The sequence below is a fragment of the Gymnoscopelus braueri genome (genome assembly GCF_963280865.1).
Source record: "Gymnoscopelus braueri genome assembly, chromosome: 14".
Lineage (NCBI taxonomy): Eukaryota > Metazoa > Chordata > Actinopteri > Myctophiformes > Myctophidae > Gymnoscopelus > Gymnoscopelus braueri.
Window position 1 is genome coordinate 32,412,413 of NC_137619.1, and position 24,318 is coordinate 32,436,730.

Consider the following 24,318-nt stretch of genomic DNA (forward strand, 5'->3'; position numbering starts at 1 on the left):
GAAGTTGGGCGAAATAAGCAGACTTGGCAACGCTGGCTATGAAGCCATTGTCTGGGAGTGCGCTCAGCAGCTCATTGGCTCATTACTCATAACACGACCAATGAGAGTTAGCGCTTTCACGTTGCTAGGATACGTTCTGCCCTAGGCTGCGCTGCCTCACTGTCACTAAAACATCTCCTGAGATCGATTCGGTATGGGATATTACATCTTATTTATCTGGTTGTGTTTTTTAGCAAGATGTCAGTATTTCTATTTACCTGCCCTGCCTTGGCAGCCTACATAGTTGCTGCTGATGTGGGCATAGTCTAGGCTATTTCAGTAGACTAATATGGTTGATTGTTTATTAATGTTGAGTTTTTCAAGTCTAATAAATAAACATGTATTTAATATATATTAATCAATATAATTAAATAGTGTGCCCATTTAAAGAATAACTCTTATATATATGAATCAATATAATTAAATAGTGTGCCCATTTAAAGAATAACTCTTATATATATTAATCAATATAATTAAATAGTGTGCCCATTTAAAGAATAACTCTTATATATATTAATCAATACAATTAAATAGTGTGCCCATTTAAAGAATAACTCTTATGTAGTTGTTAGTTGTTGTCTAATATAATCCACAAAATACATTAGTATAAACCCATTTTGTTTGAATATTTGATTAGGCAGAAATTGTTTTTTTGTGATAATAAATTGGTAAAATCAGGCAAAAAATATGAATTAAATAACATAACCCTAACCTAACTCCTAATCCTAACCCTAAAACCAAAATAAAGAAACCAAAAACTGGAAAAAAAACTAACCCAATCCGCCCAGAACCGCGAAAAAAACGAACCCAATCCGCCCAGAACCGCCCAGAACCGCATGCGGACCCCTCGCGCGCGCGAGGGGTCCGCATGCACGCGCGCATGTGTCCCGTTTTTCCATTTCTGAAAGTTGCCAACCCTACCCACAATGGTGGAATGAACTCCCCACTGATATCAGGACAGCAGAGTCACTGCCCATCTTTCACTACCCTGACCCTTCCTCTTAGCCTTGCCTACTTGTTGTCAATTATTTGTATGAGCTCTTGTTTTATTGGATCTTGTTTATTTGATACACTTATTTGTTTTAGCTCTTGCTCATTTGATTTTCCTATTTGTCTCATCTGTTTAAGAAAGTAGGTAGCTGATATATTGCACTTTTTACCGTGCGCTAGGTATACTCTTAGTTGCTTGTTTTAGAAGAGAATGCACTTAAGACTTCTGGTGATTAGTAGTTTTCTTGCCTACCCATGTTGAATGCACTTATTGTAAGTCGCTTTGGATAAAAGCGTCTGCTAAATGACTGTAATGTAATGTAATGTACCCCTGCGCCACCGATGCGCCCTCCAGGAACTAAACACATCAAAGATAACAAGTCTGACAGAAAATAGCCATGCAAAGTTTGTGTGTTGGATTACCTACTGCACCTCAACCAAAGTCCAGGGCCGGACTGGGACCAAAATTTGGTCCGAACCGGCCCACCACCCCCCGGGCCGTTTTGTCAACGGGGGGGGGGGGGGGGGGTTTACTGCTTCAGCCCAGCCCTGCACATGAACTCTGCAGCAGCACTGAGGCCCCTGCTAGAAAGCATCCCAGCCCAAACATTAACGTAACTAATAATTGGGCCGCGCGACCCGAAAATTACCGTAATAATCATAAAACGGGAGCGTTTTTTTTTGGGGGCCCAGCAGCCCAGCGGCCCACCGGGCATTTGCCCGGTACGCCAAATGGCCAGTCCACCGCTGCCAAAGTCTCTGCAAGTTGATTTTCATACCACATTAAAAAATTCAAAATTCTAATCAAACAAACTATGCAAAATAATGTAAAGTATATTATAAGACAGTCAATGGGCTAAACATGTCAGATTGCGGCAGTATGGTTCTGGATGACACGACTCACGATACATGAAACTTGAATGCATACGTCAACATACTTACTGTTGATGTTCTGCATGTGTATGTTTGTATGCAATTCCTTCTCATATAATTTTTTTGTACAATAATTGTGAATAACAGCCTATTGTGTACGTCGTACACAATAGGCCTGGGTGTTAATTTAAAGGGATACTTCACTTTCGGGCCGGGGACTCTTTTAAAAAAAATATTAAAAATAAATGAAAAAAGTCATGGAAAATTCATGGCCCCCTCACGCATTAGAGTGTCCTACTAATGCGTGAGGGGGCCATGAATTTTCCATAACTTTTTTCATTTATTTTTAATATTTTTTTTAAAAGAGTCCCCGGCCCGAAAGTGAAGTATCCCTTTAACTCAGAGAATGTACAAATAGAACTAAATTGTTCCATTTGTACACTCGTGGATATAGATTGGTACAGTAAGGTAAAGCCGTACCTCTGGCTCCCCACAGTCACATTCCTCTCCCTCTTCTACGTAACCGTTGCCACACTTCTGTCCGCCGTAGAGCACCTTCACCTCGGGCATGTTGTAGAGACACATGCCGACGCCTTTCTCCAGGCTGGCTGCAAGGTCCTTCTTACTGCATGTACTGAACACTGTCGGGAAGGGATACCTGATGGAGGAAAGGACCAATTAGTAAGAAAGAAAGAAAGAAACAAAGGAAGAAAAAAAGAAAAAAAGAAAGAAAGGCAGGGAGGCAGGAAGAAGGAAAGAAAGAAAGAAAGAAAGGAAGGGAGGCAGTAAGGGAGGCAGGAAGGAAGAAAGGAAGAAAATAAATTAAGAAAGGAAGAAAGAAAGGTAAAGCAACGCAAGCCACATTTATTTGTATAGCACATTTCAAGAACAAGGCAATTCAAAGTGCGTTACACAAAACATTAAGAAATAATTTCTCAACCAATGGTCCACTATGGCTAGTGGTCCATGGCATAATTACAAAATACATTACAGAAGAGATGGTTAAAAAAAACATTCTGTTTTCAGTGGCAAACAGAATGGTCTTCAGTTGTGATTTAAAAGAACTGACAGAGTACTGCAGCAGACTAGCAGATTTCTGGGAGTTTCTTCCAGAAAGAAAGAAAGAAAGAAAGAAAGAAAGAAAGAAAAATAAAACCTCCATCATTCACAATCAAAGTAACTGTGGAACAAGTGGACTTGAACGAGAGCGATGAAGATGACTCAAACAGATGAAGGCAGGCAGACACCCCGAATGGAAAACAATTTCAATGGTTTACCGACATCAGTGGAGCCTCCAAATCAGCACAATCTTTTCTATGAACATGCGCAAACAAATCAACAAATGTGCAGCACGCCAAAGTACTTGAAAGCACTCCTAAATACTTTCTCAAGCGTGCACTCAAAGCCACATCTTCAAAGGACAGGCACTTTAGGTAGTGCGCGCGTGCATATTGGGTGTGTATGCGTGTGTCTGTGCGTGTGCATGTGCGTGTGTGTGTGTGTGTGTGTGTGTGTGTGTGTGTGTGCATATGGATGAGGTCTCCGTATATTGGCTATAGCAATTGTGAAACCACATAATTTCAACTGCATTAATTTTACTCCCTGGGACCGCTTACCTGAAACGCTGAGTAATGTCTAATTTAGCGAGGGCAGAAATTGGATTTCATGTTGAGAATGAGAGACTTTATGAATCTAGAGATGAAACGGTCTGATCTGGCTGTAACAGCTGTGGACCCCGGGGGGAGCGCTCGCTCTGTCTGCGGCAGAGTGAGATTCTCTGTGTCTATAAACCAAGGACCAGAGAGCAGAAACAAATCGAGCAGAGGAAGAGGAAGACGAGAGAGACATGGAACAAATTACTTGAACAAGCAGGAGAGAGAAAACAGAAGGGACGTGTGGAGAGCTGGAAGAGAGAAACACAAAAGATCCAGAGATACAGATAAGATGGAAGGGCAGTGATGCAGAGACAGAGTGATGAAGACCTCTAAAGGGAATGAGAGTGAAAAAGAGAGAAAGTGAGGAAAATGTCTACAGTGTAAATTGTAAAAAAGGGTACAAATTCAAAAAAATTACCCGTAAAATGTACAATCGCGGGTCCATTAGTTAAATTAACACTCAGAAATGGTACACAGTAAAATCCTTAGTGTTTACACCCTAAAAGTTAAATTAACACGGAAGACATTTACTGTGTAAAGACAAGTATACCGGTAAATGAAACTCCTTTTGCCATTGTGTCCTACACCGTCACCTGTTAAAGCTATCCGATTAGACTGACAGTATGAACATAAGGACCACAGCGCTCACAGACACACTTTGCATGACAGCAACATGACTGTGCTTGATCCTGCATGGACACAGAAATGCTCTGGGGGAATGAAACCATCTCTAAAGCCTGATTTATAATCTGTCGTACAATGGTGTCCCGTACTGTAAATAGCAGATGTACAAGCTGCTATTTTTTGTGCGAGACACTGTTAAATCAGGCTTAAGCTCATGCAGTAGTGTGACGTCTCACATACTGTAGTTTGTTATTGTGTCAAACACAGGAGATTAGTGCTGCATGGCCAAAATATCATGTCACAGTATTTTATGACGTTTGATGGTGTAATGGTATTTGACTGTATAGTTTTTATTATAATGTAATATAATTGTCATGGACCTATTTAATTTAAAGTGGTCTTTTTTATTTGACTATTTAATATCACTTCAATGAATATTACACAGTACATAATGTTTTTAATTATAAACCCATGTATGGTATTTATCGTGGATGATGGAAGGGTACAGTACATTTCCGTACGTATACATGGGTATATGACAGTATACCTTCATATTCCAGCCCCCCGGGACATTATTTGCCGTCAGCAGACATGGCAGTTGTACAAAGAAGGGCAGCTGGCATACAGTAATGCCCCATGTATACCCCATTGTGTGACGGTAAATAGCTGATCTACAAGCTCACAAACGAGTGAGCGAACGTGACATGACGTGAAGTAAAAGGTCGCTTTCAGACTCTAAACATGCAACGGGTTTACACCATCTGGCGGGTCTTCTTCAATTGTGACGGAGACCATCATCTGTAATGCTTTCAGTCAACATGACTGGTAATGAATGGCATTAATGTAGTTGGTACTTTAGCTTTAGCTCCATTGTGTAAGGGAGCGTTTGTAATGCTCTGCCTCTGACTGAGAGGAGAGGAGGGGGGGGGTTAGTGGGACGGAGCCTGTGGATATTTTATGGTGTCGTCAGTTGCCTCTTTTCATGAGTGTTCTCCTTATCCACTTAGGCACTAGTGACGAATAGCAAAAATATCCAATCTACATGCCCACAATGCGTTCACGATACATTCCGAGCTTGTAGACCTGCTATTTTTGCATCTTGAAACATTTAGAATTTTACAAATAAAAAAAAAATCTTCAAAATAAGCCTATAATGATGGCATCCCAAAATAGGACGCCCTAGTTGAAAGTGCTTAAGGGGGAGTGGAGATAACAGGAGGTAAAAAAGAAACGACAACAAAAAAACTAAACCGCTTGTTGTTCTCTCCCTGGAGCGCCATGCAATTTCTTTCAAATAAAACAACATAAAAACAACACCCTAACAATGTTGTTTTTAGCCTTGGGGTGAAAACAGCATGGTCCCTTTCACTCAGCACATCTGTCTGCCTCAGGAGGGTGTCAGCCGCTTGATGATCTGCCCTCATCGACTCCCTTAATCCACCTGCTCTGGTGCTGGAGTCTGTTTATCACCTCATGCTTCATTCATACTCTGTTGTATGCCGATGTCACTTGCCGAAAATAGGCAATCTACATGACAGCATGTTGGATCTGTGACTTTGTGAGTTGTAGATCTGCTATTATTGGTGACCGACACCGTCGTACGACAAAGTATAAATATGGCATATCGCATGCCCACAAACACCGCGTTCTGTGCTGTGCACACCACCCACGCACCAAATCAAGGGCGGACTGGCTATGTAGATCAAACCGGAGCACAGAGCAAAAGGGAAAACGTTGAAAAATCGCATGGCCTGCCACTGATAACAGAACAGAAGGCATGGTGGTGGATTCCATACGAGCGGGATGGGGGGGGGGGGAGAGAGAGAGAGAGCGAGTGAGAGAGCGAGAGAATATAGAGCGAAACAACGCTAGGCATTGCTTAACCCCTCTAGTGAGCTTTGTGGGAAACAAAGCAATCTGCTAGGTGCCAGATGAACACCTCTCCTCTATGTCTGACGTAGGTAGGTCCACCTGGTCGGGATCTGGGCAGGGGGGCATCAGCTCTCAGGCCTCTAATTCTCTTCGGGAATATTCTCTCTCTACCCCTCACGCACAGGGGTGCGCTCACTCACACACACACACACACACACACACACACACACACACACACACACACACACACACACACACACACACACACACACACACACACACACACACACACACACACACACACACACACACACACACACACACACACACACACACACACACAGTTCTCAATTCCTCCCCTCACGCACAGACACATATACTATACAGTACACAGTTTCTATTATTACAGCTGAGGCCACACACCTGATATGCTGTCCAGGAAATTAGCCAAACAGCCAATATACGCATGCATGTATATAGTTAGGTTTCCCTGGATAACATACGCTTGAAACCCTCCTAGGTTCTTTCCATGTGTGGTTAGCAACTCTGGGATTTACAGTACCAGGGCGGCTACATGATGTCATCAGAAAGGGTTAACCTATTTCAACCTGGCGTCCCTTGAAAATCTTTAAGATCTTCCAAAATGTGCAAAAAAAATCGAATATACCAAAACAACTTGTAAATCGGCTATTGGTTAAAAGATCTGCGCAGCCTGCTGCCACTGACTGTCATGCTGCATGAAAGGCGACCACTCAATACCCTGCATAAATAACACATTTGCATTTATGCTGTTAGAGATCGTAAACTTGATTAATTAATATGCTGATAAGTGGACTGATGGCCGAGAGAGATACTGGTATCTCAAATCTCAGTGACAGCCTGTATCATTTGTACTGGTGCGTGTCTCAGAGAATGGATTTGTCGCACATTTAACCCCATTGGATGCCAAATTGGAGGATGCGAGGGAAAGAGAGCAGCCCTGATAATACCTGATGAGCTGCAGTTGAACTATGAAGCTGCCCACAGAATGTTGCAGGCATTAACATTTTCATTAGGATAATTTAAAAGGCCAAGTGCAGGAGTCTTCAACTGTCCCTCTTTATCCTCACTCTCCATGTGATAAAATGTTTTGGCTGGGCCGCAACAGTGGATCCAGCCATATATACTGTGTGATGATCAAGTAGTAATTGTCAGCCGGTTGGCCTAGCAACGGACCAGCCAATCACAGAGCAGTCCTATCTCCATGCTATTGGATGGAGGCTCTGTCCACAGTAGCATGGGATATTTTGCAAAACGCATAGTGTTTTACTCTACATTTGGCCCTTTCATCCACACGCATATTTTTCGAAAAGGATTCAAAAATGTCTGTTTCGGTGGAACCGTGTAGCCAAGCAAAATGGAGCTTCTGTGGAAACGATGACGTCACAGCTTATATGACCATTGACCATTGTTGCTTTTTGTAATGAGCATGCGCCTGGAAACAACAACATTAATGGAGGATAGCATACCGGGTCATTTACGTTAAGCAATGTTAGAACCAATTATAAGTTTACAACTCAACTTATCATTGTTACGTCAACTGCACCACTTTACTGGCGAGCAAAGGCGTCTGCTGCACCCAATATTACTTCCAGTATTACGTCCACCATGTCCACCAGATACCACTGTTTTGGATTAAGCATATCCGTGACCTCCCCTTCGCTGTAGCTCAGAGTGGCTATGGGACTCACATAGCATTGCAAACCAGAATTGGGGGGCTGGGCAAAACAGTCTTCTTTTGACCCATTTCCGAATGTTGTTTCAAAAATGTAAAGGTAGTCCAGAGTTACATACAGTATCTCTTTAGTGAAGATGGAGCGGTAAACAAACAAAAAGGCTGTGAAACAACCTTTTAAATACGTTTTTTTGTCAGCTTGTGCCGACAGCTTGAAGCTGGTTCTTGATCTGCTGCTGATTGGGAACCCGTGTTCAATGCCTTTCTGCTCACTGAAGATCAGCTTTTTTTGCTATTTTTTAAAATATTGAAAATACTGTATTTCTTTTTGCCTATAATAACATGCCCAAAATAGAGATGCCAGGTAGAATGTGGTTAAACAGAGGCCCCAAACAATTTCCAAAGTCAACTTTACAACTGACATCTGCATTCCACCTGCAGTACAATAGCTTCCTCTGACCTCACTGACGCAGAGATGCTTTCAGACAAACACATCTCTCACTCTCCGTCACTTAAACAAACCAATAACAAGTCAAAAGCTCTCTCGTATCGCCATGTAGGTCATTTTGTTTCTTAATAAAGTGGACGCCTCTGGGCCTGACGTCCACCCTGGGCTCCCGCTGTGGCTCACTTCTCTGCCCAATGACGCGTGACGCAGCCCTCCGACTGCGGCTAACCATCCAAAGCAAACCACTTTGAACTCTCACCAGTCTATCCCCAAATGATGCAACTCTTAGCTCAACAGCCAACCGTCTCTTCAAAATACCCACACAGCAAACTCTTCATATTGCCTTTGTCCATCAAAGCTGTGTGCATTGTCAAGACTTGTGCATGACACAAAACCCTTGTGGCCATGATCGTACCTGTGTCACTGTCATCTAACTCTCAAACAATAGCTTAATTGTTTTGACTCTCTCTCGCTGTCACTCTTTTACATTCCGTCTCTCATCTCTGTCTCTCGCATGCGTCTATCTTTCAGTTCTTCCACGGAGGAAGATAAAAGACGAGCGAAACCTCTGGTTCCTCGTGCCGCCGCCTGTCTATCAGGACATAAAGTGCCCCTCTGGGGGTTCTCTGCATGTGCCTGCTCCCTGATTGCAGTTGGCAGCGCCACGGATAATCACGTCATTTAGATTCAGTCTGTCCCCCTCTCCATTAGCAAGTCTTTGAGTGCAGAGCATCCCAAAACACAGAGCTAAGAGCAGAGAGATCATTGTACAGCCAATGTAAAGGCCGGTCATGCTAAACAACCTTTTTTTGTGTTCTCAATTTCCAAATGACACAAACAATAAGACAAATGAAATGGAAACCAAAACGAGACAAAAAGGAATAAATACATTCAGAAGTTAAAATAAATCATTCATATTTTTTATCAAAGCTGCGCAATACACTAAAGAGTCCTCGAGAATCCTTAGCCGCTCATCAACGTACACAAGTAGTGGCTGACTGAAGATCAAGTGTGCTCAGTCAACCTATGCCAGCTAAAAAAAAGAGGCTCTTACTGCAACTCCGTTATACATCAAAAAACCCTTGAAGTCATTCTTTCGAATCCTCTACTGTACGTGGCGCCCTGAGATATCTTCACCCGATGACTAGCTAAAATGTAGACATCAATCATTTTCATGCCTCAGCAGAATTGTTGTTCTGAAAGGAATGTTGCATGACGGCCACAGGATGAGCTTGCTGCTGCCAGCTTTTTGCACACATGCATGCATGCACACACTACATACTGTATATACAGTACATAATGCCGGTGGGTTCACATACTGTAGCCTTTACCAGTGGTTCTCAAACCTTTTCATGTCAAGGACCCCCAAATGTATTTGGCCACGGACCCCAATCCGAAAAGGTTTTGTGACACAGAAGACACAGATTATTCAAAATGTTTCCAATTTAATAAATGTTTTAAGTAAAAAAATTGCAGATGTTTGTGCTCGCAGCACGGCACTGCTTTTTTTGAATAGCCTACGTATTTAATATGGATTAAGTGGTTAAAATGATTGTGGCGCTGCATTAAAAAAATTGCTGGGGACCGCCTGGAACAACTGCAAGGACCCCTGGGGGTCCCCGGACCCCACTTTGAGAACCACTGGCATATACAGTGGGAGACAACAAACGGAAAGAAAGAGAGACAGGGAGAGAGAGAGAGAGAGAGAGAGAGTGAGAGAGAGAGATTTTCAACATTTTCAAGTGCACCTATTTTTCTTTCCATTTTTAAAGATAAAGGTCAGCTGAGCTTTTCTGGGACAATTCCGACGGGAAAGCGTAGTTTATTCTTAATTTTTTTGTTCCAGCAGTTTTGGTGGCATTTTCGTAAGATGCCCTCACAGGACACCCACAGTTTCCTTCCTGTTTGTCCCACTTGCTTTATGAGCACATAATTGAGCGTCATTTGACTGTTTTGAATGGCATTACTCCAATGTCAGCAGTGATTCACATTCTCTTACACACACACGCGCGCACGCACACACAGCCGGGAGGGACCCTTCATCACACAGGCTGTGATGAATCTCTTACAGCTGCCACACGCCCACCATGTCAGATCTCCACACGATGCTCCGAGCAGCAGTGCTGCTCGGAGTCAGTGTTTGACTTGCACTATGACACTTCTACCGAGCACATTTAGATAAAACAGTGAGGAAACGACAGGCCTTTCCCATTTTCAATTCCAAATGTCAATAGCAGACTGCGGCATGCGGGCATCCCTCCGCCTATAAACACTTTGCTCTGTTTCAGGCCTGTTTGTTTTTCTCTCCTGCCCTCCATCTTTCCCTTCCTCAGAAGCCTGTGGAATCTATCGCCAACATGACCGTCTGTGGCTTACAGTACCCTGCATCAGATAAAACAAATTGGCATCAGACCCAGGGTGAAATCCGGTATTACACTTTGGGTACGCCTTATCTGCCTGCTGTTTACTAAAGGAACAGTCACATGGCCTGTCACCTGCGGCAGCCGTTATCACAGCGCCCCAGGCAACAGGGGCGGAATGCTAGAGCAGCAGCTCCCAGGTCTATGAGTGTGTGTGGATGTGCATGTGCACAACATGTGCGTGCATGTGCATCAACATGCTCATAATGGCCGCGGAAGATGTCCGGATCAAAAATGTGCCGGGGTGGATAGTCTGTATGGATGTGTGTGTGAGTGTGGGCGTGTATGTGCGTGAGCAAGCCTTCATCTCCACCCCCCCAGCAAGACCAATTACATGACATAAACAAAAGGGAGACACCAGGATAAATGTTTACACGTGATAATGATCACCTCCGCACAATTGGCAAGCAGCCATTAATCTTTCAGCGAGAGCAAGGTGAAGGTGGAGTGGTTAATTTATTCGTGAGATACTTGAGACGGCAAGCAGGCGCTTTGTTGGCATACATAAAAACAATGAGGCTAGTCGCGGAATTGCTAAACGTTTCTATCGCAATATGCGCTAAAGCCTGATTTATACAGTGCTTTGCAAATAGTTATAAATTAATCATTAGGCATGCATATCCGGATCCTGCTGGTCTTTGTGGGCCTTGTTTGAAAACAGCATGTCCCTCCGAGAAGGGGATTTTAAAGAAAGTATCCCTCGAAATGACGCAGTGGATTAAATATGCGCTAAGGCCTGATTTATACAGTACTTTGCTAATAGTTATAAATTAAGCATTAAGCATGCATATCCGGATCCTGCTCGTCTTTGTGGGCCTTGTTTGAAAACAGCATGTCTCTCTGAGAAGGAGATTTTAAAGAAAGTATCCCTCGAAATTACACAGTGGATTTGAAATCTCTGGTAAAACAGTAATTGTAATTGTTTCCCGACAATTTGTTGGGCAGATGACATAAATCCAGAGTGAAAGCAAACCCAAGATATGAGCGTACAGTATGTATTGACTATAAAATAAAAAACATGAACTGAAAGTAGTTCTGTGGCCTACTGTCAGTGTGCAAACAAAGATTGGCGCGAATCAGTCAATCGGTTTGCGAGATTAGCTCTGTACGTACACACACACACACACACACACACACACACACACACACACACACACACACACACACACACACACACACACACACACACACACACACACACACACACACACACACACACACACACACACACACACACACACACACACTTATAGACAGCTAGCCTCCTGCAGCCACACCATAAAACTCATCAACATCAGCATCAGTATATTAATGACATTTTCCCTGTTCTATGTGTTGTGGAATAGGCCCGTTAGTGTCTCACCCTGTGGAGGGGGTCATAATGCAGCCACCACGGTCCACAGTCATCCTGCAGCCACAGCCTCGCTCAGGGGTGTCATGGTTCATGCCAAAGTTATGTCCCAGCTCGTGAGCTAAGGTCACCGCAGCACCCAGCGGGTTCTCCGAGTGATCCTGCAAATTAAGAAAACAAAGATTATGATAATAATAATAAAAAACATTATTTGTATTGTCATTTCATTGCACACAGCTCACGTTTTACTGCCAGGTAACTGCATATGCATTGGTACTGTAGCATCTAACATAACATCAAAGTATCCTCGACATATGTAGTGGAACTCAAGTCGGCTCAACCTTTAAAAGCTTGCTCAAGGTTACAAAGTAATAAGCCGCAGGTCTAGTAGTGTAAGTACATTATTGCTTTATTAAAAAAAAGATAATAATAATCAGAAGGCATTTGCTCAAACTCCAAAGTCCAAATCCAGTTCCCATAACTGTCAATCCAAACGGCACCCTTGCTGTTATTCAATTAGCCATTCAGCTCATGGAGACCAGACTCCATCACAACGTGTCTGTCTTCTTTAGCCCCGCGGTCCCAAACACAGTGGCTGCTGCCGGTAGAAGCAGCTACTGCTGGGAACTTCCATCAACCTACAGCTCTACCGCTTGCTGTTGAACCGATAAGCCAGACAACTGCCCTTCACATGCTAGAAGGACGCGGAGGATGAAGGTTGAAATCAAAACCGCTTAAAGTCCTTTTTACACTTCGCCTATTTGAAAATAGCTGATCTACAAGTTCACAAAGAATTTTGAAACTTTGCGCCATGATGACATACCCATAGGGATTCCAGGGTTAATATGGTTAACTTCTGCATAGGGAGGGAGAGAGACAGAAAGAGAGAAGGGGAGGACAATGAATAGAATAGATGGAGAGAACGGATAAGATGGAAGGGAGAAACAATGGCTTTGAGCTGCATGACTTTGTAAGGTGCTATATAAAATGCATATTATTATTATATCATTATCATTATTTTAATGCCATACAGGTGGATGACAGAACCAAGACTATGCTGTTGTAATCCGCAGAACAGTGAGGATGGATGGAAGGATGAACGCACATACAATTGCAATCACCCACCCATGCACACACTCACTCACGCACACACACACACACACACACACACACACCCTAACAATTGTGATGGGAAACCTCAATGTTATTACACGCCTTCATTGTAAAAAAAAAAAGAAAGAAAAAAAATGACCAAAATGTTATTGCTATCTCAGAGAAATATAGCTCAGCATAATCGATAGAGGGTAGATGTATATATAATATAATTACACTGGGTGACATTTCTGGCAATATGAACCTGGTATGAACCCAGTACATATGTACACACACCCACGTCATTCAATGCGCTCATGATCTCTCTTCTACGTCTCTGTTTCTTCAGACCCCTCCTACGTGGTCACAGCTCCACCACAGAGCTCCAAGTGTGGTCTCTGTGCTCCTCTGTGGAGCATTACGCGCATGAGAAAATCACATGCTCCTTCCCCGCTGGCGGGAGGGTCACATGTCAGGGTCGACGTAAAGCAGAGCTATTTCTTTCTGCACTGATTACAGAGCCTACGTCGTGGGACCCGCTTCCTGCCTTCAGAAAAAGAAGGATGGGAAAACGGCGTCTGGGCCTCTGTCATTTTTATGAGTGGTTTGGGGTGTGGGTGCCGTCCGTGCGCTCGTGGGCATGCGTATATCTGTGTGTGTGTGTGTGTGTGGGTGTGTGTGTGTGTACTGTGTGAGCCTGTGTTTGCGCGTGTTTTCCACACAAAATGTATTTATACTTGCATGTGTATGTTTGCATAAGTGCATCTGTGTGCAATACATGTCTGACTGCTTCCTCACAAAGAGTGTAACCAGCAGGAATGGATTGGTTTGTGGCACACCACAGCCCCCCACACACCCACCTACTCGCTAGCCACAAGCCAGCGGTAATGGTGAGAACATGATGGGGCTCGTGGAGATCAAGGGAGCCTTGTATGGTCTTTGGGATACATGCGATATCGTTTCCAGCCTCGTGCTGGAGACCACTACTGTATCTCATCCTCTCACCAAATAGGATTGCATCATGCGGTCGTGTTTCGTTTGATTTTACAACTTAAGCCAGGCAGCCTCACACATATCTGGATTAGCAAAAACTCAAGTTTATGTGCCAGCATTTTAACCATTTAACCCTTTGAACCATTAGTCTTTTTTTAAATGTCCTAATTAGATTTTTTTTCATCTACAAATTCACAATGCGCCGCACCGCAATGCGTAGTGAGCTTGTAGATCGCCTATTTTCACTATACGTCAAACGATGGAGTGCATAGGGCTTAAGTGGTTAAATGTGTCAGTGCTGTAAACACGCAAGCATACGAACTGTGAAATTGCGTAGGTACATATGGACCCAATATAAGTCTTAAGGTTGATAATAACATGGTGGTGTACGATATTAGAAGCGGCTCATATGATCTGGCGGCTCTATAACTTGATATGTGGCCCTTTAATCTAGCTCCAAGCCAGCTGCAATCTGTAAGTAATGGGGAAGACAAACATCTGCGAATACCGTGCTAAAGCCATGGCCAGTAGAAAAACCTATTAATGGGTAAATACATGTTTTGGCAGGATTTTTACTGTATTGGGCTGATAAGCCCCTGGTGATTTGGCACGGGTGTCAAGCGACACCGTATGCAATGAAAACCACCACCCATTAAATCGATGATGTGTATTAAACGTGTGTGTGTGAGCATGATTGTGAGTAAACAATAGATTTTGATTTTAGTGCACGCTATATAGGAGTTGACATAAGCAATTTATTGCATCTCATAAAAATGTAAATATGGAATTGTTTAAACTCTGTGCCCTGTGATGATTTACCTCCGTACCCCACACAGCCTTTCCCACCTGCCAGGAGAGAGGGTGAATTGCCTCACTTACGAACCTTCAAACGACCTTAAACATGGTGTATGTACGACGTGTCCGAGGGTATTGCAGATGTTTTCACACAATATGTCACTGTGCAGTGTGTGGGATTACTCAGTTAACCCATTCACACATCTCTGTCATTTTAGATTTCTTTGGCTACTAAAAAATAGAATAGATATACAATATACAATATAATAGATATACAAGTTCTATGAGCTTGTAGATCTGCTAATTTTTTTTCAATCGTGATTTTTTTTTGCAAATATTTGAATTTTTCTTTTTTGAAGCAGACATTTGTAACATAATTTTTTTGCTTGGGGTCAATATTTTTACAAATGTTCGCTTCAAAAAATAGCAGATCTAAAATAGCAGATCTACAAGCTCATAGCGCGGCACCGAGTGCCGCGCTATGAGCTTGTAGATCCGCTATTTTTGAATAGCCCAAAGAAATCTTAAAATGACACACAGATGCGTTCCCGGTCTTAATGGGTTAAAAAGGTGAGAGCATCAGGGGTCCTGGGAGTGGCAGCCATGGAAGTCCTCATGTTTACAGTCATCACTTCCCCAAGGACACTTCATAAACGCCCTCACACCCAACAATGAACACCTTCCCTGCGTTAAAACATGTCTGGACTGTGTTAGCGCACGGGCCCCTGAACAATGTCTGTGCTGATACAATCAGACAGAGGTGCAGAGGAAGAGTGGGCGGGGCGCAACCGGGTGGACGTGTGGTCGTGCGCTACTTACCATCAGTGGACAAAGTACTGAAAGCCCAGTGCTTTTAGTCAAAGTAGAGATACTCATTGGTCAAATATTACTCAACTACAAGTGAAAGTTGCTCGGTCAAATTGACACTTGAGTTAAAGCACTGGAGTACTGTACTTGCTTTTAAAAATACGGAAGTACTCAAAAGTACAAATAAAAATACAGTACATTTTCTTTTTAATGCCAATGCATTGCTGTATTAAGATTTTGAAGGGGATTGGGGTGGGGGGAGGGTGGGATAGGGGAATGTAGTATATGTACAGTTTGTTTGTCTCTCTGTGATACGATATGAAAAAAAAATTATGTGCAGTATGCTTGCCCCTGGGCCTTGTACAAAAAACAAATAAAAAGATCTTGAAAAGAAAAGAAAGAAGATTTTGAAAAAATAAATAAAAAAAGAAAGGCAAGAATAGGGGAAAATGTCACTATACTTGAAATAGGGCTAAAGTGGTTCAGTCATAACATACTTATTCAATTCCTAGAAATGTAGTGGAGTCAAAAGTACAATATTCGTAGTATCAAAAAATACAAATACTAAAGTAAAGTGCAGATACTCAAAAAAATGTCATAAGTACAGTACTCAGGTAAACTACTGTCAACAAAACTGGTCATGCGCTACTTACCATGACAATGCCCCCGGACTGTTCCACTGTGCACATGCTCATGATGGGCGCCATGCCAATTGTTGTGCCCTGGAAGTAAACTCCACTGAGGAAATGACAGAGGACAAAGAGTCAGGGCGAGGAACAGAACGAATATGTGCCAAGGTGAAAAGCAGTCCGTTTGTCTCTGTAATGCCCACATGTTTTCCTTGTTGCAATGTGTGATTTCCACCTGATAAGCTGGGCATTGTCGTGAGGTTTCTGGGGCAGCAGCTTGACTTTCCTCCAGTCCAGGAACTCGTGCAGGGTGGTGAAGGGATCTTGGGTGACGGGGCACTTGTCCACGTCGCTCCACACCTCGAGGCCAACCAGGGCCACGCGAATGTTGAGGGACCTGTAAAACTACGGCAGACATCAGAGAGTGGAAACAGAATGAGTGTAAATGGAAGGGCCCTTCCATTCATAAACAGTCAAATCCTCAGTGTTAATCCATTACGACCGGGAACTCATCTGTGTCATTTTCGATTTTAGCTATAACTGTTATTTTTATACTATCCAAAATAGCAGATCTACAAGCTCATAGCGTGGCACCAAGTGCCACGCAACGAGCTTGTAGATCTGCTATTTTAAAAATAATAATGAGCTTTTGTGCAAATATTTGAATACATTTTTTTATTTTTTTATTTACTCAAATCTTTGCTTCTGGGGGGTCCCTGGAACAGCATATTTTGATATGGGGGTCGGCGGCCAAAAAACATAATTTTGGGGGTCCTTGACAAGAAAAAGGTTTGAGCACCACTGATATGGAAACGATAGTTTTTCAGAAAAATTAAGACATTTGACAGTTACAAATGTTTGCTTTAAAAAATATATATTCAAAGATTTGCACACATTTTCAAGATTAAAAAAATATAGCAGATCTACAAGCTCATAGCGCGGCACTCGGTGCCACGCTATGAGCTTGTAGATCTGCTATTTTTTTTAAATTTGAACAGCCAAAGAAATCTAAAATTGACAGAGATGCGTTCCCGGATTGAATGGGTTCATCTATCCATTTGTAACTCAGAGAGTGTACAGCACGCTGCTACTTTGAGCCATCAACGTTCGGATGAAACTGCAAACTCTCAGCCCTTGCCGTTAGTTTTTCAGCTCACTGACTAACGTCACATTTTTTCCTGTCCTCCCAGAATGCCTTTTCAATTGTAGTAGAACGGGCAGTTACTTGATAATGAATCTGTTAAATCGTGCTAGTCCTGAGCGGGTGAATAACGTGGATTCTATACAAAGACCCTTTTAATTATGTTCACAAGGGGAGTGCATAAGTCTGTCATGTCTACAGAACGCCCGTGCTCGCTGATAATTGGTCTTCTTGACTGTACAATGCTTAATGTCCTACCTAGTCGGACATTAATACATCACGCGGCCATCCCATTAATCTCTGCTGTCAGCACGATTTCTATTTTAAAAATGTGATTTATCCCTCCTGTGCAAAAGGGAAGAGGGAATTTTTACCTTGTCGACGTAATTGGCTATCTCTGCCAGTCTCTGTTTCACCCTCTCCACGTCCTTCCCCTGTTTCTGGAACTGAACACACAACACTAAGGTCAGCTATGGTAGAAAGACACACACACACACACGGTGATAGACCTCAGAGGACCCCAGAATCATTATTTATTTTCATTCACCCCACCCACTTTGCAAATTAATAGCCAAGCGATTCAGGGGTCTGGTGCCCTCTGAAACAGTTCCAGGTTGGAGAAACAACCGAGCTGATCGGTCTCAGTGGACAGGACAAAAGTTTGTGCTGTGTACGATGGTTGGATACGTCAATCACTAATGAGTGGTTAACCACTTAAACCCTATATACTGTATACTACGGAGCCCCAAAAGGGACATTTATAGGTAAAACATTTTTATGGGTAGCTTTATTTTGAAAAGTGTTTATCTCATTCCCACAAGCTCCTAACTAAGAGATAAACTTAAAGCAGCACTATGTAACTTTCCTCTTCTACCGCGGATTTGAACCTGGTTTCCTGCTTAAGTGCTGAATGTTTTACCATTCAGCTAATAGAACCGGCCTGCTTGCTCGGGGGATAAATTGATTCTTGACCATCAGGTCAAAATTCGTGTCAGATCCTGTGTCCAGGTGTTACATGACCTTTGACAAGATCTAAATGTCTCAATAGAAGAGCAGGGAGACAATATACAACCACCCCATTTGTTTAAGTTATATTGTATCAACATACTCTACCAAACAGATTGGACAAAATGACATTGTATTCATTAAAACAAAGTTACATAGTGAGGTTTAAAAAAAAAAAATCCTATCCTTTGACTATTTGTCAAAAAATAAATGTCACCAACTTTTTTTCCCCTGCTACCTAAAAAGTCGTTTTCACTGCACCCTTAACACATTGACTGCCAGAGTTTATTCATAATGTACTCACCCCTGTGCCAGCAATTTGCGTGTTTTTTATTTTAATTTTTTTGTAATTTTTCATTCAAATAAATTCTCTGATTATAGTGTTAAGCACATACGACAGTTCCACCAGTAGAGAGCAGCAAATCCACACATTGATCACCTCGCTCGCCCCCTCCCAAACAGGCCCACGTCATATCCGGTCATTCACAGGATGTGACGTTTTCGACAATCCCTGGCCCGCTGATCGGCCTGAAAATGATTTGATACACTACGACGATGACTGTTAGTCACCCAGACCAAAGAAAATAGAAGTTGAGCTGTCCGTTCGTTTTTTATACCGTGTGAAAAAACGTGTTTTTCCTTATTCTGGCCGAAAATCACCGGAGAAAAACAATGTGAACAAAGTCATTAAAACAAAGTTACATAGTGAGGTTTAAAAAAAAAAAATCCTATCCTTTGACTATTTGTCAAAAAATAAATGTCACCAACTTTTTTTCCCCTGCTACCTAAAAAGTCGTTTTCACTGCACCCTTAACACATTGACTGCCAGAGTTTATTCATAATGTACTCACCCCTGTGCCAGCAATTTGCGTGTTTTTTATTTTTTATTTTTTGTAATTTTTCATTCAAATAAATTCTCTGATTATAGTGTTAAGCACATACGACAGTTCCACCAGTAGAGAGCAGCAAATCCACACATTGATCACCTCGCTCGCCCCCTCCCAAACAGGCCCACGTCATATCCGGTCATTCACAGGATGTGACGTTTTCGACAATCCCTGGCCCGCTGATCGGCCTGAAAACGATTTGATACACTACGACGATGACTGTTAGTCACCCGGACCAAAGAAAATAGAAGTTGAGCTGTCCGTTCGTTTTTTATACCGTGTGAAAAACCGTGTTTTTCCTTATTCTGGCCGAAAATCACCGGAGAAAAACAATGTGAACAAAGTCATTAAAACAAAGTTACATAGTGAGGTTTAAAAAAAAAAAATCCTATCCTTTGACTATTTGTCAAAAAATAAATGTCACCAACTTTTTTTCCCCTGCTACCTAAAAAGTCGTTTTCACTGCACCCTTAACACATTGACTGCCAGAGTTTATTCATAATGTACTCACCCCTGTGCCAGCAATTTGCGTGTTTTTTATTTTTTTTATTTTGTAATTTTTCATTCAAATAAATTCTCTGATTATAGTGTTAAGCACATACGACAGTTCCACCAGTAGAGAGCAGCAAATCCACACATTGATCACCTCGCTCGCCCCCCTCCCAAACAGGCCCACGTCATATCCGGTCATTCACAGGATGTGACGTTTTCGACAATCCCTGGCCCGCTGATCGGCCTGAAAACGATTTGATACACTACGACGATGACTGTTAGTCACCCGGACCAAAGAAAATAGAAGTTGAGCTGTCCGTTCGTTTTTTATACCGTGTGAAAAACCGTGTTTTTCCTTATTCTGGCCGAAAATCACCGGAGAAAAACAATGTGACCCGGAAATGATTTTTTTTTTTTACATCCGGCTCCGGGTGAGTGTGACGTAAGTGGAAAACGAAAGTGTTGATGAGAAATAAACAGGACCGTGCGATCACAGATTAAACAATGAAAATTCAAAAGAACGCATCAATGCGTTCTTTGGAATCCTGGCACTCAAGCGATGGATTTGAAAGAACGCATCGATGCGATCTTGGCACTGTATGTGTTAAAAAAACACTTTTCAAAATAAAGCTAACCCTAAAAAGTTTTATCTACAGTTTAATGTCTCTTTAGGGGCTCCGTAGTATACTTAGTTGACCGGGGTCCCCAAGGGTCTATACTTTGTCCCTTCCTTTTTTCCCCCTGTACAGCAAAACTCTTTGCCGAAAATAGCCAATCTACAAGCTCACAACGAGTCACATTTGCGACACGTTATGACTTTGTAGCAATTTTTGCAAATTGTTTGGCTATTTTCGCTGAATGTTCACTTATGTCCAGAAAAGGCATGCTAGGGTTCATGTCGTTAAGAAAAACCAAGCCCCCCCCTCCCAAAATTTAAAAAAAATAGGCCACAGGAAGCAGCTAACAAGAAGGCAATGTCACACTGAATAAGATAGTAGTAACGAAATGGCCATTCAGTCCAAATATCAGGCAATTCAAAAGACAGATTAACAGCCAATTTCATAGACCAAAATCTCAATACTGTAAATGAAAAAAATAAAAAAAATAAGGAAAAGCACCTGCAAGGTCGGTAATTAATATGAACGAGAACGCTTCGGACATTCTCAAAATAACACCTTATGCTTCGTGTCAAGGCACACTGTCAAGCTGCGACCATCTGGAACTAGGGAGTTCTCCTTGTGCGAGGGAAACGACTGGCAGGGCCACAGGGTAGTGGGTTTATTGGCAGATATGACAGCCTGGCGAAGCGTTGCATCCAAATCCAAGGTGAGACAGACCCTTCATTTCCATCCCACTGTGTTCCCACCTGTGCTGCTGCTGGAGGGCCTATAACTACAGTTTCCAGCCGAGTCAGCCACACTAACGGATTCCCTTTTCTCAGATCTTCTTTTTATTTCATTTTTTTCCCCCTCACATTCCCTTCTTTTTCTTCCGGCTCGGGTCATTGCCATCGGCGGAGGGCAGTCAGGCGGAAATCCCCAGAATGAGCCCATCTCTGCTTACAGGAGACGTCTTCTGCATCCACATGGCTTTTCCTGTTTCCCGTCAGTTCCACTGGGGAATCATTCAGCACTTCCTGTCAGAAGGGGAGGGGGGGTACTGTTTCCACCAGACCACACTCCTCGTTGCACACTGACCTAATTCTGCAGCCCGGGGGGACCTGCTTTACTGTTATTACAGCTCAACCCTGTTATTTATTTATTTTTGCCTCGTCCGCGACAGGCTGGAGGGCTTTTCCTATGCTGTCTTCAACTCTTATTGAGTAAACATAGGATTTGTGAATGGGTTAACGACTCGAGGCAGAGCCCTTACCTCTCTGTTGTCCGCGACAATGATCAGCTCGACGTACTTGGTCGTCTTCTGAGCGTGCCTCTTGTGCTGCGAGTTCAACAGAGACAGAGTGAGAAAGGAGAAGTTAGGCGTAGAGATAAGCAAGGTAGGGAACGTGAACAGATGGCTCACCGTTTCACAATTGAACAAGAATTCAACTTTCTTCGAGCTGTCCCTTTAAACAACACACAGTTCCACATGTGATTTATCACAGCTTTCTGTGAGTATAGTAAACTTTATGATAAAAACCAAGCAACTAGAACAGACAAATCACTATAAGCTCAACCTGCAATGTCATCATATTTTGTGGCACACTCCACAAATAAGGGCTCTAAGGTATTATATACAGAAAATCAAATTATTCATATTTGGACCCAAAGCAACATGTTGAAGGATCTTTTTCATTTATTCTGAGGTCCTGTCCACCTAAGGTATTGCTTTAAAATCTTCTAAAGTCGAGACACATCGTGTGGGCCAAGGGCGGATTCCCCTTTCCCCTCCCAAACTTTGAAACACTGTACATGCTGTCCTCATACCTCTCTCCTCTACACTCTTATAGCAGTTTCTTTGCACATGGCTCTCTCTCTCTCTCTCTCTCTCTCTCTCTCTCTCCCTCTCTCCCTCTCTCCCTCTCTCACACTCCCTCCCTCCCTCCCTCCCTCTCATCAGTTTTATAATCCAAGGCAGGTTTTTTTTGTTGTAAATGACTCAGGAATTCAAAGAAAGGCCTTAAACTTAAATATGAAACGTCTAAAACAGGGGGGAGTTGGTGTGTTTAATTTCCCCAGGCCAAAAGGGAGAGCACAGCTTTGGGATGCTAAGGACAGATGGACCCACCCCTCCACCCATTCACCCTGTGAAGTGGAAAACATGGGCCAAATGAAAGTGGGCTCAGAACCCAGAAAAAAAAAAAAACTCAAGGCCAGACCTTCAGGCCATTCTCTGATATGGACTCAGTGTATGCCCATTTATCTTTGGTCCCATTGACCTTCCACAGGTTTGACACCTACAATACCAAACAACTGTAAAAATCACACCCAGTGTGAAGTGGGCGGTGTGGTCACAGTGGTCATCACAGTGATGGAAGAAGTGATGGAAGAAGTGATGGAAGAAACCATAACTTTAAAAAAAACACATTTATGTTTTTTTTTAAGTTATACATTTAAAAAAACACATTTATGGTTTTTTTTAAGTTATACATTTAAAAAAACACATTTATGGTTTTTTTTAAGTTATGGTCCTATTTATAGGGCTATGCACATGTGTCATGTTTCCCTAGCCAATCACAGTCCTGAATAGACTGTGATTGGCCAATCACGGTGCAGGGTTAGGGGGGTACATTTGTGGCCAATCACAGCGCAGGATTTGGTGTGCAAATATCCAAACCTCACATATAGGGGCGGTTTCACCGCCCAGAAATCACACCCAGTGTGAAGTGAGCGGTGCTATTTATGAGTTATTAATTTCATCATGCATCTCGGTAGCCAATCACAGCACGTCCTGCGAAGTGACGTGCTTAAATTTTTTACATTATTATTAATTTCATCATGCGTCTCGCTAGCCAATCACAGCACGTCTGCGAAGTTTGAAGTTAATTTCATCATGTGTCTCGCTAGCCAATCACGGCACGTCCTGCAGAGCCTATGGGCGTGTTTTCCACAGCATGGCGTCACAGCGAAAGACAAATTTTCACAACGGAAAGAAAAACTTTCGCCACGGATGGGTCCTAAACCCTCTTATAGGAGCGGTTACACCACTCAAAAATAAACAAATAAATAAAAAGAAACCCCCCAAAAAACCTTCACGTTTTATGATAGTAATACTGCTGTGAAATGAATACTGTGTATTTCAATTTCATTAAAAGCTTAAGAGGAACAGCTGATCTCACCCTGGTGCTGAAGGACTGGAAGGGGCTTCTGACGTGGTCGTCAGGTCTGACAGAGGACACGTTGAAACCGTGGCCACAGGTCCCGGGGGTCAGATTGAGTTGCTCCCCTCGGTAGACGAGATGGGTACCATCATCCGAGCCAGACACGGGCTCCAGGATAAATGTCTTGTTTTCGAGTGCGATGAAACCCCTGTTGAGATAATAACACAAAAACACTTGAAAGTGTAACCAATCGTGGTGACACACACGCCGGGTTCTGATGATGTCGCCCCTGATAACTGTAATTGAGAATTAGATTGGACACGACCCCTGAATATGGAATATGGCGACGGCTGACACACATTTTCTCCTCACTGAGTCAACTCACTAACAGTGGGGCTGTCCTGCTCCCGACAGAGTCGTGGAGGCCAACTAAAACTATGAAACAATTTGTCTTGGCACTACAGCCAAGCCACACATCGCTCCTCCAGCAGCTGTCGTTCTGGAGGACTTACACAGCCTGGTGTGCAAAAAAAAAAAAAAGAAACAAAAAAACGCTTTCACCTTCATAAATGGCTCAGTTATTACAGTAAACCAACCCTGTATGCATCGATTATTCACTTAAAGTCAGGTTTTAATATGCACACCTATTAAAAAAAAAAAAATTTATCACAAATTCATGACAACCTTAATGTTCCTTTCCATTAGCTTTTATTGCACCGTTAAAAGGATGT

At 42.7% G+C, this 24,318-nt stretch overlaps 1 protein-coding gene across 1 annotated transcript in view; it reads right to left on the bottom strand.

Annotated features, from left to right (window-relative positions):
* Positions 1-24,318, bottom strand: part of LOC308100754 (disintegrin and metalloproteinase domain-containing protein 12-like) — a 129,087-nt gene that overhangs the window by 29,865 nt on the left and 74,904 nt on the right. The window contains exons 6-12 of the mRNA XM_080449847.1: positions 23,606-23,795; positions 21,700-21,765; positions 17,818-17,889; positions 16,538-16,707; positions 16,327-16,411; positions 11,999-12,147; positions 2,383-2,560 (exon numbers count right to left, since the gene is read on the bottom strand). Coding sequence (XP_080305973.1) covers positions 2,383-2,560; positions 11,999-12,147; positions 16,327-16,411; positions 16,538-16,707; positions 17,818-17,889; positions 21,700-21,765; positions 23,606-23,795 — 910 coding nt within the window. The remainder of the gene's footprint in view (positions 1-2,382; positions 2,561-11,998; positions 12,148-16,326; positions 16,412-16,537; positions 16,708-17,817; positions 17,890-21,699; positions 21,766-23,605; positions 23,796-24,318) is intronic.